This window comes from Camarhynchus parvulus, unplaced genomic scaffold, assembly GCF_901933205.1.
Source record: "Camarhynchus parvulus unplaced genomic scaffold, STF_HiC, whole genome shotgun sequence".
Classification (NCBI taxonomy): domain Eukaryota; kingdom Metazoa; phylum Chordata; class Aves; order Passeriformes; family Thraupidae; genus Camarhynchus; species Camarhynchus parvulus.
The window spans coordinates 118,720-138,090 of record NW_022148248.1 but is presented as its reverse complement, the minus strand read 5'-3'; the positions used below and the strand labels follow the sequence as shown (position 1 = coordinate 138,090).

The 19,371-nt window shown below is 51.2% G+C and overlaps 1 protein-coding gene and 1 non-coding gene across 3 annotated transcripts; both read left to right on the top strand.

Moving 5' to 3' along the window:
- The first annotated feature begins 3,902 nt into the window (after nt 1-3,902).
- TRNAT-AGU lies at nt 3,903-3,976 on the top strand. Its single transcript has one exon. It is a non-coding gene; the product is annotated as a tRNA-Thr (tRNA).
- A 915-nt stretch (nt 3,977-4,891) lies between these two features.
- COPS6 (COP9 signalosome subunit 6) lies at nt 4,892-16,557 on the top strand. 2 transcript variants are annotated; one of them, XM_030970051.1, is made up of 10 exons: nt 4,892-5,032; nt 5,700-5,825; nt 7,717-7,872; nt 8,968-9,056; nt 9,683-9,745; nt 10,401-10,448; nt 11,459-11,573; nt 13,634-13,726; nt 14,606-14,706; nt 15,866-16,557. In XM_030970051.1, the coding sequence occupies exons 1-10, from the start codon at nt 4,903-4,905 to the stop codon at nt 16,004-16,006; spliced, it is 1,062 nt and encodes a 353-aa protein (XP_030825911.1). In that variant the 5' UTR covers nt 4,892-4,902; the 3' UTR covers nt 16,007-16,557. The 2 variants fall into 2 exon arrangements, with proteins under 2 accessions (XP_030825911.1, XP_030825913.1); XM_030970053.1 differs by having other exon boundaries at nt 7,741-7,872; nt 15,866-16,556.
- Nucleotides 16,558-19,371: the final 2,814 nt, after the last annotated feature.

The following is a 19,371-nucleotide window of genomic DNA, read 5'->3' as shown; positions in this document are numbered from 1 at the left end:
GGTGATGAATGAATGGGGGATGAATGGGGCAGGGCGTGAATGAGTCTGGGGGTGATCAATGGGGCCGGGGGTGATCAATGGGGCCGGGGGTGAGTTTCAGGGGTGCCATGACACACATGGAGACCCCCTACACAGCCCTATAGACCCCTATAGAGCCCTATGGGCCTACACAGGGGTGTACACCCCTACACACCTACACATCCCCTACACACACCCTACACGCCTCCTACACACCCCCACAGGCCTTACTCACACCCTACACACTCCCCCTACAGCCCTACACAGCCCCTATAGACCCCTACAGAACCCTATAGGCCCCTATAGGCCCCTACACACCCCCATAGGCCCTATAGCCCCCCCATCCCCTATAGCCCCCATAGGCCCCTATACCCCCTATAAAACCCCCTATAGCCCCCATAGCCCCTATAGACCCCCCTATAGCCCCCATAGCCCTACACACCCCCATAGGCCCTATAGCCCCTATAGAACGCCCATCCCCTATAGCCCCCATAGCCCCCATAGGCCCTATAGCCCCTATAGAACCCCCTATAGCCCCCATAGGCCCTATAGCCCCTATAAAACCCCTATAAAACCCCCTATAGCCCCCATAGCCCCCATAGACCCCTACACACCCCCATAGGCCCTATAGCCCCTATAAAACCCCCCTATCGCCCCCATAGCCCCCATAGACCCCTACACACCCCCACAGGCCCTATAGCCCCTACAGAACCCCCATCCCCTATATCCCCTATGGCCCCTATAGCCCCCATATCCCCTATAGAACCCCCCATAGCCCCCATCCCCCCCCGATGACTCAGAGCCCCCCCAGGGGTGGGGGAGGGGCGGGAGCTCCACACGGGCCCCCCCTTCCCCTCCCCCCCCTCCCTTCCCCCCCCCCAGCAGCTGCATTGGTGACTCACCCCGGCCGCAGTGCTGGGGGGCGCACCTATGGGGGCTATAGGGGACCGGGGGGGGGGCGGGGAGCCACGGGGACCTATAGGGACCTCTAGAGACCCCTAGAAACCTATAGGGACCTATGGGAACGTATAGGGACAGGCACGGGGACCTATGGATCCATTTGGACCCATGGAGAGCCATAGAAATCTATAGGGGCGGCCATAGGGGACTGGGGGGGCCCAGGGACCCATAGAGACCTATGGGAACCTATAGGAACCCATAGAGACCTATGGGAACCCATAGGGACAGGCACGGGGACCTATGGGTCCATGGGGAGAGCCATAGAGGCACCTATGGGGGCTATAGGGGGCCGGGGGGGCCACAGGGACCCATAGGGACCTCTAGAGACCCATAGAGACCTATAGAAACCTATAGGGACCTATAGGGACAGGCACGGGGACCTACGGATGCGTTGGGACCCATGGAGAGCTATAGAAATCTATAGGGGCCGCTATAGGGCACTGGGGGGGGCCCAGGGAGCCACGGGGACCTATAGAGACCTATGGGAACCTATAGAAACCTTTAGGGACAGGCACAGGGACCTCTGGATCCATTGGGACCCATGGAAAGCCAGAGAGGGACCTATGGGGGCTATGGGGGATCCTATAGGGGTTCTATTGGGGGTCCTATAGGGGGTTCTATAGGGGTTTTATAGGGGTCCTATAGGATCGGGATGGGTTCTATAGGGTCCAGGTGGGTTCTATAGGGTCCTATAAGGTTCTATAGGGTCTGATGGGTTCTATAGGGGTTCTGTGGGATCGGGATGGGTTCTAAAGGATCAGGATGGGTTCTATAGGTTCCTGTACGGTTCTATAGGGTCCTACAGGATCAGGATGGGTTCTATAGGGTCCGACGGGTCCCATAGGTTCCCATAGGGATTCTATAGGTCCGGGTGGGTCCTATAGGGTTCTATAGGATCGGGATGGGTTCTATTGGGTTCTATAGGGTCCATGGGGGTTCTATAGGGTTCTATAGGATCGGGATGGGTTCTATAGGGTCCGACGGGTCCCATAGGTTCCCATAGGGATTCTATAGGTCCGGGTGGGTCCTATAGGGTTCTATAGGATCGGGATGGGTTCTATTGGGTTCTATAGGGTCCATGGGGGTTCTATAGGGTTCTATAGGATCGGGATGGGTTCTATAGGGTCCGACGGGTCCCATAGGTTGCTATAGGGGTTCTATAGGTCCGGGTGGGTCCTATAGGGTTCTATAGGATCGGGATGGGTTCTATTGGGTTCTATAGGGTCCATGGGGGTTCTATAGGGTTCTATAGGATCGGGATGGGTTCTATTAGGGTCCATGGGGTCCTATAGGGTTCTTATAGGCGGGATGGGTTCTATAGGTCCGGGTCCCATAGGTTCCTAGTCTATAGCCGGTGGGGTCCTATAGGGTTCTATAGGATCGGGATGGGTTCTATTGGGTTCTATAGGGTCCCATGGGGGTTCTATAGGGTTCTATAGGATCGGGATGGGTTCTATTGGGTTCTATAGGGTCCCATGGGTTCTATAGGGTCCACGGGGGTTCTATAGGGTTCCAGTAGAGTTCTATAGGTTCCTATAGGGTTCCATAGGGTCCATGGGGGCCCATGGGGTCCCACGGGGGCCTCCCCTCCCCGCCCCTCCCCCCCCCCGCCGATGATTCACCCCTGCGGCATCGCCCCCGCCCCTCCCCCACCCCCAGCGTTCCCACGCGCCACTTTTTTGGGGGGGGGGGCGGCCGTGACGTCACCGCGGCGTCACGTGTGGCGTGGGGAGGGGGGGGAGGGGCGGCACGAGCCGACCCCACCCCCTCCCTCCCTCCCCCCCCCGTCCTTGGGGGTGACCCCGAGTGGGGGAGGGAAAATCGGGATTCCCCCCGCCCGCGTTGTCATGGCAACAGCGGCGCGGGAACAACATCCCCCCCATCCCCTCCCCCACCGTTGCTATGGCGACCGTTGTCGGGGGGACACCCCCCAAAATCTCCCCCAGGGTCACTCAGGACCCCCCCCTAAAATAACCAACCCCCCCCAAAATCACCAAAATCCCCCCCAAACCCCCCCAGGGTCACTCAGGACCCCCCCAAATTTCAACTTCCCCCCAAAATCACCAAATTTTCCCCCTAAATCCCTCAGGATCCCCGGGACCTCCCCCCCAAATTCCTCCCCCACCAATAGAGCCCCCCGGAGGTACCAATGGGGCCGCCCCCGCCGAACCGGCCCCGCCGGCGGCCCCGTGGCGCAGCGGCAGCGCTGCCGCCCGCGGAGCTGAGAACCGTGGGTTCGAGTCCCGCTCGGGGAAGGAAGGGACGAGAGTGTGACACGCGTGCGACATTAGTGGTGGCGCCTCAAATTGTCGCCCGCTGCCCCAGTTCCACCCCGGTTCCTCCCAGTAGCTGCTCGTCCACGCGCTGGTTTTGCTCCCAGTAACCCGTTGCCCCTCAGAGCCTTCATTCTTCCCCCATTCCCCCTCAATTCCCATCTCCCCATTATTCCCCCTTTTTGCCCCCCCAATTTCCCCTCTTGCCCCCATTCCTCCTCCATCCTATTCCCCAATTCTTCCCATTCTCCCCCTCATAATTCCCCCAATCCTCCCCTTATCCCAGCCCAAAATTCCTCCAAATCCTCCCCTGTTACCACTCCAAATCCCCCCAATATACTCCCAAATCATCCCTAAATCCTTCCCTATTCCCACTCCAAAATCCCCCCAAATACTCCCCTATTTCCACCCAAAAATCCCCCCAGTCCCCCCATATCCCACCCCAAAATCCCCCCCAAAATTCCCCCAAATCCTCCCCTATTCCCACGCCAAATCCCCCAAAAATCCGTCCCAATATTCCCTCTTTATCCCGCCCCAAAACTCCCCCCAAAATTCCCCAAAATTCTCCCCCAAAATCCCCCCTGCGCTGTCGCCCCCCGCGCATGCGCGCTGCAGGCGCGGGAAGGAGCCGGCGGCGCGAGCGGGGAAGGCGGCGCCGTGGCTTAGTTGGTTAAAGCGCCTGTCTAGTAAACAGGAGATCCTGGGTTCGAATCCCAGCGGTGCCTTTTACCCCGACACTCCTATTTTTGGGGAGGGCACCCCCAATTTCATGGTGGATGTTTCATTTGAGGGGAAAACAACGAGTTTTGGGGAAAAAAACCGGATTTCGGGGGATAAAACCCGAATTTTAGGGGTTTATTTGGTTGGTTAAAGCGCCTGGTTAAAGTAAACGGGATGGTGGATTCGAACCCCGCCGGTGCCTTTTACCGCGACACCCCTATTTTCGGAGAGACACCCGCTCATTTAACGAGGACTCTCTATTATGGGGGGAAAACCCCGGATTTGGCCGAAAACGTCAGGATTTTGGGCGAAAAATCTCGAATTTTAGGGGTTTGTTTGGTTGGTTAAAGCGCTTGGTTAAAGGGAGATCGCGGATTCGAATCCCGGCGGTGCCTTTTACCCCGGCATCCCTTTTTGGAGGGGGACACCCTCCGTTTAACGAGGGACACTCAGTTGGGGCTGTAAAGCCACGAATTTTGGGGGGAAACCCCGGATTTGGGGGAAAACCCCCGGATTTCGTGGGTTTATTTGGTTGGTTAAAAAGCCAGGTTAAAGTAAACGGGAGCTCGCCGGTTCGAATCCCGGAGGTGCCTTTTAATGGGGCAACCCCATTTTGGGGTGGACACCCCCGTTTTGGGGGGAGACACCCCCTTTTTTTGGCGGGAGACATTCCCTTTTTTGGGGGGACGCTCCTTTTTTGGAGAGGACACACCCAATTTCACGGGGGACACGCCTAAAGCATTGACCAATCAAAACTCCGCTCTCACATCCCGCCCTTTTAAGCCCCGCCTCTTGATGCTTTGCCCAATCAAAATTTAGCATCAAAGCCTCTCCTCCACAAAGCCCCGCCCAATCGTAGCGTTGTCCAATCACAATGAGTTCTCAAGCCCCGCCCCCTGGCTCCTTTCGCATGCCCCGTGAGGGCTCCAAGATGGCGGCGGCGGCGCCGGGAGGCGGCGGCTCCTGCGGGGGAGGAGCGGGGCCCGGGGGGGGGCCCGGGAGCGCCGGGAACGGCACCGGGAGCGCGGGGAATAACGGCGGCATGGAGGTGGATGGGGCAGGTAACGGGGGGAGCACCGGGAGCGGCAGCGGGAGCACCGGGAGCGGTACCGGGAACGGCACCGGGATGGGGCAAAATCGTGAGGGGAAAAAATTCAGGAGGAGCCTCAAAATTACCGGGAATGTCCTCGGGGGATGGGGCAACGGGGAGGGGGCGGTGGGGGGCACCGGGAGCGGTACCGAACCGGATGGGAGACCGAGGGAAAGGGGCGTAGCCAAAGGAGGGTGGGGGGCAGGGACGCGGGTACCGGGAACGGCACCGGGATGGGGGAGATCGTGAGGGGAAAAAACTCAGAGAACCCCCAAAAACCCGAATGGCCCCCACATTACCCGGAGCCTCAGAATTACCGGGAATGGCCCCAAAATTACCGGGAATAAGGGAGGAAATACCGGGAATGGCGATGGGATAATCGGGAATGGCTCCGGGAATAACGGGAACGGCACCGGGATGGGGGAGATCGTGAGGGGAAATAAATCAAAGGGAGCCTCGAAATTACCGGGAATGGCCCCAAAATTACCGGGAATGGCCCCAGGAGGACCAAAATTTGTCCCAAAATCCCGGGAACGGCCCAAGAGCCTGGGAATGGCACTGGGAACGATCCCAGAATTACCGGGAATGGCCCCAAAATTCCCCGGAATTCCCGAATGTTCTGGAATTTTCCGTGGCAGGGGCGCCTCAGGTGATGGCCGGAGGAGTGACCGGCAGCGTGTCCGTGGCCCTGCACCCCCTGGTCATCCTCAACATCTCGGACCACTGGATCCGCCTGCGCTCCCAGGAGGGACGCAACGGCCAAGGTGGGGGAATGGTCCCCAAAAAAATCCCAAATTCTGCCCCAAAAATAGCCCAAATTCTGCCCCAAAAATCCTACATTCTGCTCCAAAAATAGCCCCAAAAAAATCCCAAATTTTGCCCCAAAACAATCCCAAATTCTGCCCCAAAAACAGCCCAAAGTCTGCCCCAAAAATCCTACATTGTTCTCCAAAAATAGCCCAAAAAATCCCCAATTCTGCCCCAAAAAATCCCAAGTTCTGCCCCAAAAATCCTACATTCAGCTCCAAAAATAGCCCCAAAAAATCCCAAATTTTGCCCCAAAATTAGCCGAAATTCTGCCCCAAAAATAGCCCAAATTTCACCCCAAATCCAGCCCAAATTCTGCTCCAAATCCATTCCCAACTCTTCCTAAATTCAGCCCAAAAAGATCCCAAATTCCACCTCAGGTCCACCCCAAATTCTGCCTCAAATCCCCTCTCAAATCCATCCCAAATTCCACCTCAAAAAATCCTAAATTCTGCCCCCAAAAAAGCCCAAATTTCACCTCAAATCCACCCCAAAAAATCCCAAATTCCACCCCAAATCCAGCCCAAATTCCTCCCAAGTCCACTCCAAAAAAATCCCAAATTCTGCCCCAAATCCAGCCCAAAACCTCCTCAAATTCCACCCCAAATCCATCCCAAAATTCCACTTCAAATCCATCCTAAATTTTGCCCCAAATCCACCCAGAATTCCCCCCTGGGACTCCCCAAAACTCCCCAGGGACCCCCCAAGCCCGCTCGATGCCAGGCCCCGCCCCTTCCCCTTTGAAGCCCCGCCCACTCCCCACCAGCCCCTCCCCACTCACTGCCAGGCCCCGCCCCCTCCCCTTTCAAGCCCCGCCTACTCACCACCAGCCCCTCCCCACTCACTGCCAGGTCCCACCCTCTAGCCCAAGCCCCGCCCACTCCCTAACTGGCCCCGCCCCTCCCCTTTGAAGCCCTGCCCACTTGCTGCCAGACCCCGCCCTCTTCCTGTTATGGTCCCCGCTATTGACTGACAGGCCCCGCCCCTCTCATTTGAAACCCCGCCCACTCACTGCTAGACCACGCCCCCTGCGAGCCCCCGCCCATTCCCTGCCAGGTCCCGCCCCCTCCCATTTGAGGCCCTGCTCACTCACCACCAGGGGACTCCCCTGGGACCCCCAAAACCCCCCAAATCTCCCCCCAGACCTCCCCAAAACCCCTCTGGGACCCCCCAAACCCCTTGAGGACCCCCCAAACCACCCCCAAATCCTTCTGGGACCCCCCAAAATCCCCCAAACTCCCCTGTGGCAGTGATTGGGGCGCTGATCGGGCGCCAGGAGGGCCGGAACATTGAGGTGATGAATTCCTTCCAGTGCTCCTCAAACCCCCCTGAGACCCCCCAAAACCCCCAAACCTCCCCAAAACCCCCCTGGGACCCCCTAAACCCCTTGAGGACCCCTCAAAACCCCCCTGGGACCCCCTAAACCCCTTGAGGACCCCCTAAAACCTCCCCCAAACCCCTCCAGGACCCCCCAAGCCCACTCAATGCCAGGCTCTAACCCCTGTCCCAAACCCCGCCCACTCATTGCCAGGCCCCGCCCACTCCCTGCCAGGTCCCGCCCCCTCCCATTTGAGGCCCTGCTCACTCACCACCAGGGTGACTCCCCTGGGACCCCCCAAACCCCCCAAATCTCCCCCAAACCTCCCCAAAACCCCCCTGGGACCCCCCAAACCCCTTCAGGAACCCCAAAAATCCCCCAAACCCCCTGTGGCAGTGATTGGGGCGCTGATCGGGCGCCAGGAGGGCCGGAACATCGAGGTGATGAATTCCTTCCAGTGCTCCTCAAACCCCCCTGAGACCCCCCAAAACCACCCCAAAACCCCCCTGGGACCCCCCAAACCCCTTCAGGACCCCCAAACCCCCCTGTGGCAGTGATTGGGGCGCTGATCGGGCGCCAGGAGGGCCGGAACATCGAGGTGATGAATTCCTTCGAGCTGCTGGCGCACGGCTCGGGGGGAGCGCTGCTCATCGACAAGGAGTACTACTACACCAAGGAGGAGCAGTGTGAGCAGGGGATTGTTGGGGGGAAATTCTGGCGATTTCGGGGCTGCCAGAAAAAATCTGGGGGTTTGGAGGGGATTTTGGGGGTTTGGAGGGGATTTTGGGGGGGTTTAATTGGGATTTTTGAGGGGATTTTGGGGAGGTTTTGAGGGGGTTTTGGGGTGGTTTAGAGGGGGTTTAGAGGGGGTTTTGGGGGTTTTTTGGCAATTTTGGGGGGTTTGGAGGGGATTTTGGGGGGTTTTGGGGGCATTTTGAGGGATTTTGAGGGGATTTGGGGGCATTTTTGAGGGGATTTTTTGGGGGCGTTCGAGGGGATTTTGGGGGAGGTTTTGAGGGGATTTTGGGGGAGTTTTGAGGGGGTTTCGGGGGATTTGGAGGGGATTTTGGGGAGGTTTTGGGAATTTTTGGGCAATTTTGGGGGTGCCAGAGAAAATTTGGGGATTTTGAGGGGATTTTGGGGGGTTTAATTAGGATTTTTGAGGGGATTTTGTGGGATTTGGAGAGGAATTTGGGGGGTTTTGGAGGGGGATTTCTGGCATTTGAGAGGGAATTTTGGGGAGATTTTGGGAAGTTTGGGAAGTTTTGGAGTGGATTTTGGGGGATTTCATTGAGATTTTGGGGGGTTTCATTGAGATTTTGGGGGGATTCATTGAGATTTTGGGGGATTCATTGAGAGTTTTTGGGGTTTCATTGAGATTTGGGGGGTTTCATTGAGATTTTGGGGGTTTCATTGAGATTTTGGGGTTTCATTGAGATTTTGGGAGGTTTCCTTGAGATTTTGGGGGGATTTAGAGGGGATTTTTTGGGGGGTTTGGAGGGGGTTGAGAGGGAAATTTGGGGAATTTTTGGGGTTCCTGATGAAATTTTGGGGTTTTTTGGGTGGGATTTTGAGCTGGATTTGATGGAATTTTGGGGGATTTTGGGGTTCCTGAAGGAATTTTGGGGTTCGTGGAGCAGATTTTGAGCTGGATTTGAGGGAATTTTGGGGATTTTTGGGGTTCCTGATGGGATTTTTGGGGTTCCTCGATGGAATTTTGGGGTCCCTGGTTATCGGGGGGATCCCCAATTTCCCAAATTTGCCCTTTTTCCCCCCAAAAGTCAAGCAGGTGTTCAAGGACCTGGAGTTCCTGGGCTGGTACACGACGGGGGAACCCCCCGAGCCCGCCGACATCCACGTGCACAAACAGGTCTGGGCCAAATCCTGGCCCTTTTGGGCAATTTGGGGGGAATTTTGAGGATTTGGGGAAATTTGGGGGGAATTTTGGGGGGATTTTTGGGCATTTTGGGGGAATTTTGAGGGGATTTTGGGGGGAAATTGAGGGGATTTTTGGGGGGATTTTTTTGGGAATTTTGGGGGATTTTGGGGGGTTTTTGGGGAAATTTTGGGGGCATTTTGGGGGGATTTTTTGGGGAAATTTTGGGGGAAATTGAGGGGATTTGGGGGTTTTTTGGGGGGATTTTTTGGGGAATTTTGGGGGGATTTTGGGGATTTTTGGGGGAATTTTTTTGGGAATTTTGGGGAGATTTGGGGGGATTTTTTGGGGAAATTTTGGGGGAATTGAGGGGATTTTGGGGGGATTTTTTTTTTTAATTTTGGGGGGATTTTTTGGGGAATTTTGGGGGGATTTGGGGAGATTTTATGGGGAATTTTGGGGGAATTTGGGGGGATTTTTTCGGGGTCCTCCAAATTTTGGGAAAAAATCCCCAAAATTTGGAAAAAAAAAAAAAAAACCAATCCCCACTTGAATTTGGGGCCATTTTTGGGTTTTTTGGGGTTTTTTTCACCCCAAAAATGTCAAATTTCCTCCCCCAGGTGTGTGAGATCATCGAGAGCCCGCTGTTCCTGAAGCTCAACCCCATGACCAAGCACACGGACGTGAGTTTGGGGGAAAAAAACCCAATTTTGGGGAAAAAAAACCCCAAAATTTTGGGAAAAAAACTTCAAATTTTGGGGAAAAAACCCTCCAAGTTTGGGGGAAAAAAAACCCAAAAATTTGAAAAAAAATCCACCTAATTTTGGAAAAAAAAACACCCCAAATTTTGGGGAAAAAATCTCCCAATTTTTGAAAAATAAAAACACCCAAATTTTGTGGAAAAAACCCACAAAATTTTGGGAAAAAACCCCGAAATTTTTGAAAAAAACCCTCCAAATTTGGAAAAAAAACCCCAAATTTTTTGGGGGGGAAAAAGACAATTTGGGGGGGAAAAAAACCCCCAAATTTTGGGTGAAAAAACCCCGAAATTTTTGAAAAAAAACCCCAACAAATTTTGGGGAAAAAACACCCAAATTTGGAAAAAAACCCCAAATTTTTTGGGGAAAAAAACCCAACAAAGTTTGGGGAAAAAAACCTCAAATTTGGAAAAAAAACCCAAATTTTTTTGGGAAAAAAAAACAATTTTGGGGGAAAAAACTCCCAAATTTTGAGGAAAAACCCCCAAATTCAGGAAAAACCCCCAAATTGAAGGGAAATCCTCGATTTTTGGGGTTTCCCTGAATTTTGGGGACCCCAAATTTGGGTTTTTCCCCCCAGCTCCCCGTGAGCGTCTTCGAGTCCGTGATCGACATCATCAACGGCGAGGTCAGTTCGGGACATTCGGGGTTTGGGGCATTTTTGGGGAAATTTTGGGAATTTTTGGGCATTTTTGGGCCATTTTGGGGAAATTTGGGGGATTTTGAGGGGATTTTGGAAAAAAATTGGGGGAAATTTGGGGGATTTTGGGGTTTGTTTGGGGGGAAAATTTGGGGGATTTTAGGAAAAGTTGGGGAAATTTTGGGGGAATTTGGGGCATTTTTGGGGGAAATTTGGGGGATTTTGGGGGTGGTTTTGGGACAATTTTGGGGCCAATTTTGGGACATTTTTGGGACCATTTTGGGACATTTTTGGAACAATTTTGTGACAATTTCGGGGCCAATTTGGGAACAATTTTGGGGCCATTTTGTGACAGTTTTGGAATAATTTGGGAACAATTTTTGGGACAATTTTGGGAACAATTTTGGGACAATTTTAGGACAATTTTGGGATAATTTTGGGACAGTTTTGGGATAATTTTCGAATCATTTTGGGACAACTTCAGGACAATTTTGTGACAACTTTGGGACAACTTTGGGGCAATTTTGGGACAATTTTGAGACAATTTTCGAGTCATTTTGGGACAATTTCAGGACAATTTTGTGACAACTTTGGGAACAATTTGTGGGGATAATTTTGGGCCAATTTTGGGACATTTTTTTGGAACAATTTTGGGGCCATTTTAACATTTTTGGAATAATTTTGGAACAATTTTTGGGCCAATTTTGTGACTATTTTGGGGCCATTTTGGGACAATTTTGGGAATAATTTTGGGGCCAATTTTGTGATGTTTTGGGAACAATTTTGGGACAACTTTGGGATCAATTTGGGATGACTTGTGGACAATTTTGGGACAATTTTGGGGCCGGTTTGGGCAATTTTGCTCCCGTTTTTGGGCCATTTTTGAGCCTTTCCCGGCCCCGTTTCCGCCCGGGATTTTTCGGGGTGGCCCCGCGGGACCTCGGGGTGGTTTTGGGACAATTTTGGGACCGTTCTGTGCGGATTTCGGGGCGCCCAAGGCCACGATGCTGTTCGCCGAGCTGCCCTACACGCTGGCCACCGAGGAGGCCGAGAGGATCGGGGTGGATCACGTGGCCAGGATGACGGCAACGGGAGGAGGGGAGAACAGCACGGGTGAGCCCCAAAAACACCCAAATCTGCCCCAAAACCCACCCCAAAATGTGCCCTAAAAACCCCAGGATTCACCCCAAAACCTGCCCCAAAAACCCCAAGATTCACCCCAAAATCCGCCCCAAAATGTGCCACAAAAACACCCAAATCTGCCCCAAAATCCACCCAAATCTACCCCAAAATCTACCCCAAAATCTGCCCCAAAATCCACCCCAAAACCCACCCCAAAACCTGCCCCAAAAACACCCAAATCTGCCCCAAAACCCACCCCAAAACGTGCCCCAAAAACCCCGAGATTCACCCCAAAATCTGCCCCAAAATCCCCCCAAAAGCCCAAAAACCCCAAAACTGCCCAAAATCCACCAAAACCCACCCAAATCTACCCCAACATCTACCCCAAAATCTGCCCCAAAAACCTACCAAAACCACCCCAAAAAACCCCAAAACCACCCCAAATCTGCCCCAAAAACCCACCCCAAAAATGTGCCCTAAAACCACCCACATTCACCCCAAATGTGCCCCAAAAACACCCAAATCTACCCCAAAATCCACCCCAAAATGTGCCCTAAAAACCCCAGGATTCGCCCCAAAACCTGCCCCAAAATTCACCTGAAATCTGCCCCAAAAACCCTGGGATTCACCCCAATATCTGCCCCAAAACCCACCCCAAAATCCACCCTAAAACCTGCCCCAAAACCACCCAAATCCACCCCAAAACCCACCCCAAAATGTGCCCTAAAAATCCCAGGATTCGCCCCAAAATTCACTCCAAAACCCTTGAGATTCACCCCAAAACCTGCCCCAAAATGTGCCCCAAAACCACCCAAATTCACCCCAAAATCTGCCCCAAAACTCCTGGAATTCACCCCAAAATCTGCCCCAAAATCCCCGGAATTCACCCCAAAATTTTCCCCAAAAACCCCAAAATTCACCCCAAAACTCAGCCCTGAACTTCAGCACAAGAAAATCCCAAAAGTCTGTCCGGGAAAAATCCAAAATTCCGGTGGAAAATGCCCAAAAATCCACCAAAAAAAAATCAATTTTAAAAAGCCAAAAATTTCACCAAAACCCCCAAAATCCACCCCAAAAATTCCATTGGAAAAAGCCCAAAATTGCGGCAGAAAATCTGAAAATTCCACCAAAAATCAATTTTGAAAAGCCAAAAACTTCACCAAAAAACCCCAAAATTTGCCCCAAAATTCCTCAACAGGGGGACCCTTGGGGGGATTTTTGGGTGAAATTTGGGGGATTTTGGAATGGATTTTTGGGGGGGGGATTTGGGGATTTTTGGGGGGATTTTGGGTTTTTTTGGGGATGGATTTTTGGGTTTAATTTGAGGGGATTTGGGGGAGGAATTTTGGGGAGATTTGGGGTTTTTTTGGGGGGAGGAATTGGGATTTTTGGTGGAGATTTTTTTGGGGGGTTTTTGGGAATTCCTGGGGTGATTTTGGTGTTTTTGGGGAGGAATTTTGGGGTTTTTTGGGGGGATTTTAGGGAATTTTGGGGTCTTTTTGAGGAGGATTTTGGGGAGGTTTTTTGGGTTGGATTTGGGTTTTTTTAGGGTGGATCTTTGGGTATTTTTGGGGTGGATTTTGAGGTCGTTTTGAAGAGGAATTTGAGGAGTTTTTTGGGGTGGATTTGGGGTTTTTTAATGGAGATTTTTGGGGTTTTTGGGGTGGATTTTTGGGAATTTTGGGGTCCTTTTAGGGAGGATTTTGGGGTTTTTTTAGGGGTATTTTTGGGGTGGATTTTTGGGTTCTTTTGGGGTTGTTTTGAAGAGGATTTCGAGGAGTTTTTTGGGGTGGATTTGGGGTTTTTTAATGGAGATTTTTTGGGGAGGATTTTTGGGGTTGATTTGGGGTTTTTTGGTGGAGTTCTTTTGGGTGCATTTTTAGGAATTTTGGGCTCCTTTTGAGGAGGATTTTGGGCTGGATTTGGCGTTTTTTCGTCGATTTTTTGGGGGGTTTTTTGGGCTTTTTTTTTCTGCTGCGCTTTCCTCGGGCTTTTTGCCATTTCCAAACCCCCAAAAAAGCCCCAAAAACGCCTGAATTTCCCCCAAAAAGTGGCCGAGCACCTGATAGCCCAGCACAGCGCCATCAAGATGCTGCACAGCCGCGTTCGCCTCATCCTCGAGTACGTCCGGGCAGCCGAGGCCGGTGAGGATTTGGGGCCAAAAACCCAAAGTTTGGGCCTTTTCCCAAAACCCTGGGAGGGGTTGGAGCCTCTGGAAAACACCAAAATTTTTGGGGATTTTTTTCCTGAATTTTCAGGGTTTCTTAGTCAATTTTTGGGTTTTTTTAGTCAATTTTTGGGTTTTTTTTAGTCAATTTTTGGGTATTTTTTTAGTCAATTTTTGGGGTTTTTTTTTTTAGTCAATTTTTGGGGTTTTTTTCCCCCACAGATTCCAGAGATTTTCCCCAAAATTTTGCGGTTTCTTCCCAAATTTCAGAGATTTTCCCCAAATTTTGGGGTTTTCCGTGATTTTGAGGGGTTTGGAGTCTCTGGGAGGCTCAGGGGGGTCTTGGGTTGATTTGGGGTCCCTGACCCCAAATTTTGGGATTTTTTTAATATCTGAGATTCTTGCTCAATTTTGGAGGATTTTTAATGGATTTTTTTATGGTTTTGGGCTCATTTTTAGGGCCCTTTCCCCAATTTTGGGGCTCCTGATCCCAATTTTGGAAGCTCCTGGAAGTCTTGATCCATTTTAGGGCTCCCTGCCCCCAAATTTGGGGGTTTTTTGGGGGGGCTTCTTGACCCCAAATTTTCGGTTTTTTGGGGAGTCCTTTACCCTTAATTTTGGGGTTTTTTGGGGGGTCCTTGCTCCCAAATTCTGGGGTTTTTGGGGGCTCCTTGACCCCAAATTTTGGGGGAATTTCCTGGGAATCTTTGTGAGTCCTGAGAAGATTTTGGGATGTTCTGAGCAATTTTGGGGTTTTTTCTGGGGGGATTTTTGGGTTTTTTGGGTCCTTGATTAATTTTGAGGTGTCCCTGACCCCAATTTTTGGGTTTTTGCCCCCAAATTTTGGGGTTTTCAGGGGAGGTTCCGTTCAACCACGAGATCCTGCGCGAGGCCTGCGCCCTCTGCCACTGCCTGCCCGTGCTCAGCACCGACAAGTTCAAAACCGACTTCTACGACGTGAGGGGCCCCAAAATCCCCCCCCAAAATCCCCCAAATCCAACCCAAAATCAGCCCCAAAATCCGCCCCAAAATCAGCCTCAAAATCCCCCCCCAAAATCCCCCAAATCCACCCCAAAATCTGCCCCAAATTCACCCCAAAATCTGCCCCAAATTCACCCCAAAATCAGCCCCAAAATCCCCCAAATCCACCCCAAAACCTGCCCCAAATTCACCCCAAAATCTGCCCCAAATCTCACCAAAAATCCTGCCCCAAAATCCCCCAAATCCAACCCAAAACCTGCCCCAAAATCAGCCCCAAAATCCGCCCCAAAATCAGCCTCAAAATCCCCCCCCAAAATCCCCCAAATCCAACCCAAAATCTGCCCCAAATTCACCCCAAAGTCTGCCCCAAATCTCACCAAAAATCCTGCCCCAAAATCAGACCCAAATGACCCCAAATCTCACCCGAAATCAGCCTCCAAAAAACTTCGAAATCAGCCCCAAATCCACTCCAAAATCCACCCCCAAAAAACCCCAAATCCACCCCAAATCACCCCAAAATCATCCCCAGATCCCACCACAAAATCATCCCCAAATCACTCCAAAAAACGCAAAATCCACCCCAAAATCACCTCAAAATTCGCCTCAAAAAACCCTGAAATCAGCCCCAAATCCCTCCCAAAATCAGCCCCAAAAAACCCCCACATCAGCCCCAAACCCAAAACCCTCAAAATCCTCATCAAAAGGACCTCAAAATTGCCTTTTGAAATTCCCAAAAATCCACCCAGAAAACTCCAAAAATCAGCCCCAAAAAATCCCAAAAAAATTTCCATTAAAAAACCCAAAATCCACCCAAAAAAACCCCAAAAAATCCATCCCAAAAAATCCCCCAAAAATCCCCAAAAATTTCCATTAAAAAACCCCAAATCCACCCCAAAAGCCAAAAAATCTCCACCAAAAAACCCCAAAATCCACCCCAAAAAACCCCAAAAATCCATCCCAAATAAACCCCAAAATCCACCCCAAAAAACCAAAATCCACCCAAAAGAAACCCAAACATCCACCCAAAAAAACCCCAAAAATCCCCCCCAAAAAACCCCCAAAAAATCCCCCAAAAACCCCAAAAATCCCCCCAAAAATCCCTGAATTTTCCCAAAATCTGCTTTTTTCGCCCCAGCAATGCAACGACGTGGGGCTCATGGCGTACCTGGGCACCATCACCAAGACCTGCAACACCATGAACCAGTTTGTGAACAAATTCAACGTCCTCTACGACCGCCAGGGCATCGGGCGCCGCATGCGCGGCCTCTTCTTCTAGACGGACCCGAAACTGCCCCAAATCCACCCGAAAAATGCCCCGAGAACTGCTCTGAAATCGCTCCAGAAACTGCTCCAAAAACTGCTCAAAAATTACCCCAATGTCGCTCAAAAAACTGCCCCAAAACCGACTCAAATCCACTCAAAAAATGGCCCAAAAACTGCTCAAAAATTACCCCAATATTGCTCCAAAAACTGCCCCAAAATCGCCCCAAATTGATCCAAAAGCTGCCCCAAAACTGCCTCAAATCAACCCAAAAAATGCTCTAAAATTGCTCCAGAAATCGCTCCAAAAACTGCTCAAAAATTGCCCGAATATCACTCCAAAAACTGCTCCAAAACTGCCTGAAATCAACCCAAAAAATGCCACAAGAAGTGCTCTGAAATCGCTCCAAAACCTGCTCCAAAATTGCCCCAAATTGCTCAAGAAACTGCTCAAAAATTGCCTCAAAACTGCCCCAAATTGGTCCAAAAAGTGCTCAAAAATCGCTCGAAAAACTGCCCCAAATCGCCTCAAAAAACACCCTAAAAACTGCACCAAAAGTCGCCCAGAATCACCCCAAAAATGCCCCAAAAACTGTCCCAAAACACCCCCAAACCCAGCCCAAATTAGCCCAAAAACTGGACCAAAACAACTCAAAAAAGACCCAAAATGTGACCCAATTCACCCCAAAAAACACCCCAAAAACTGCACCAAAACCGCCCTGGGTCACCCCAAAAAGGCCTAAAAATGCCTCAAATCACCCCAAAAACCACTTCAAAAATCATCCCAGAATCACCCCAAAAATGCCCCAAATTCACCCCAAAAACTGCCCCAAGTTACCCCAAAAAAGGCCCAAAATGGCCCAAATTTACCCCAAAAACAGTCCCAAAAATGGCCCCAAAATGCCTCAAATTCACCCAAAATTCACCCCAAAAACGGCCCCAAAATGCCTCAAATTCACCCCAAAATGCCCCCGAAATTTGGGGATCCCTGGGGGATTTTGGGGCAATAAAATTGGGTTAGAAGAGGAATTTTTGGATTTTTTGGAGCCTTTTTTTGGTTGGGAACCCCAAAAATTGGGGAAAATTCCCGGGATTTGGGGGGGTCCCGATTTTGGGGGGTTTTGGTCAATAAAGTTGAGTTTAAGACAGAAAAATTTGAAATTTTGTGGGTTTTTTTGAGGAGAAAGAAGGGAGGGAAAGGCGCCGCAGGAACCCCAAAAATCTGGGATTTACCCCCAAAACTTTGGAGACCCCAAATTTGGAGGATTTGGGGTTGGTTTGCTCAAAGAAAAAAAAGAATTTTAAATGAAATTTTGTTTGGTTGGGTGAAAAAAGGGAATTTGGGGCTGGAATTTGGGATTTTTGGGGAAATTCGGGGTTTTTTGGGTTAAAGGCGGGATCCAGGAGGAAGGAGAACAAAGAAACAACGCAAAATTGATCAATTTGAACTTTTTTTATTGATAAAAATCCATTTCGTGCTACAAAAAAAGGCACAGAAAAAAAAAACCTGGGGGGATTTTGGGGTCCCTGCTTTGTTTTTTGGGGAAATTTTGGGGAATTTTTGCCATTTTCCCCCAAAGCTGCGGCAAAAGCAGCGGGGGGCGGCTTTACCGCAGTTTTGCGACGCTCGTGCTTTTACGTACAAGATGGCGGCGCCCATGACATCACGTGGTGCTCTACAAGATGGCGGCGCCCAGGGAGCCACGTGACGAGGGACAAAAATGGCGTCTGCCACATGAATCACGTGATTCTGGAGAAATATGGCGGCGTTCGGGGCCGGGTGGTTTTTTTCGGTTTGTGGCGGATTTTGTGCACCTCCCGCGGGTCCCCGGTGGCCGGGATGCTATTCCGGTTCGCCTGCACCCGGCCGTGTCGCGGGAAAGGGGCTCGTGGAGCGCGGGGTGGGTGTCGTGGTTTCGGGCAGGCACCTGGTAGGACGGCTATGCCCTGGGGTCCTTCCTGGGGCGCGTCAGTGTGCTGACGTCATACGGGGGAGTCGTTGTGCTTGCAGTGTGACTCCGCAGACGGCGGGGGGCGCTGTAGCTGCAGCACGCGGGGTGTGACGCCAGGGGGCGCGCTGAGTGCAGTGCGCCATTGGGAACAGCAGGGGGCGCTGTGCCTGCAGTGCGCCATTGGGAACAGCAGGGGGCGCTGTGCCTGCAGTGCGCCATTGGGAACAGCAGGGGGCGCTGTGCCTGCAGTGCGCCATTGGGAACAGCAGGGGGCGCTGTGCCTGCAGTGCGCCATTGGGAACAGCAGGGGGCGCTGAGTGCAGTGCGCCATTGGGAACAGCAGGGGGCGCTGTGCCTGCAGTGCGCCATTGGGAACAGCAGGGGGCGCTGCACTTGCAGCGTGCTGGGGCAGGCTGCAGGCAAATCGTTCGGTTTTTATTTTTTATTTATTTTTTTCTTCTACTCCCAAGGAGCCCGAAAGTTTAAACTGCTGCTTTTTAAATCTAAAGCTAGAAAGGAAAACAAAGGTAGGAGCAGAGAGAGAAGCAGAGAGAAAAGAGAGGAAAGAATTGAGAAAAATAAAGGGAGAAAAGGAGAAAAGCAGTCAAGGAGAAAAGCAGACACAGAGGAGAAAAGGAGGGTGGGAAAACTGAAGAAGGACAGGGCTTAGAGGGAACAGAAAGTGGTTAGGATTAAAGTGAAAATTTGGGGTAGAGGGAAAAAGGAAAAGACCAAGAGCAAAAAACACAAACCGAGGAAAAGGAGAACACAGAGAGAAAAAGAAGTGAGTGAGGGTGAAAGTTCTAAAGAAATAAAGCACAAAGCATAGACAAAAGAGAGGAAAACAAATACAGCCGGGCAGAAACAGGGAAATGGACAACCAGGAGAAAGGAAGCAGATGGAAACCGAGTTCCAGCAGCAGAGACACGGCGTCAGAAAGAGAGAGAAACAAACACAGGGTTAGAGACAGACGGAAATTGGGTTAGAAACACAAAAGTGAGGAGCAAGAGGAAGGAATACAGCGGAAAGAAATGACAAAACCACACCAAAACCAGACAGCAGCCGCGGGAGGAGTCGGGCAGGGAGTATCTTCATTAGAGGTGATTCAACTTTTATTTCATAAATGTTTTTATTTCCACTTCAGCACAATACACGGGAACAGCGCGTACAAATGCAAGCGCAGATACAGCCCATAAATACACCGGTAAAAGTTTAATTTCCATCTAGAACAATACAACACAAAACACACATTAACACATGAGGATAGCCCTTTTCTATTTTCATTACATGTTAATTTATTGTTACAAGAAACCCACAACAACAAAAGCACACAGAAAACAACGCTCACCTGCCGCTAACGCCCCTTCAGATCACACACAAACTCCCCATCGCTCTCATCACAACTGCTAAATTACACCCCAGCACTCGG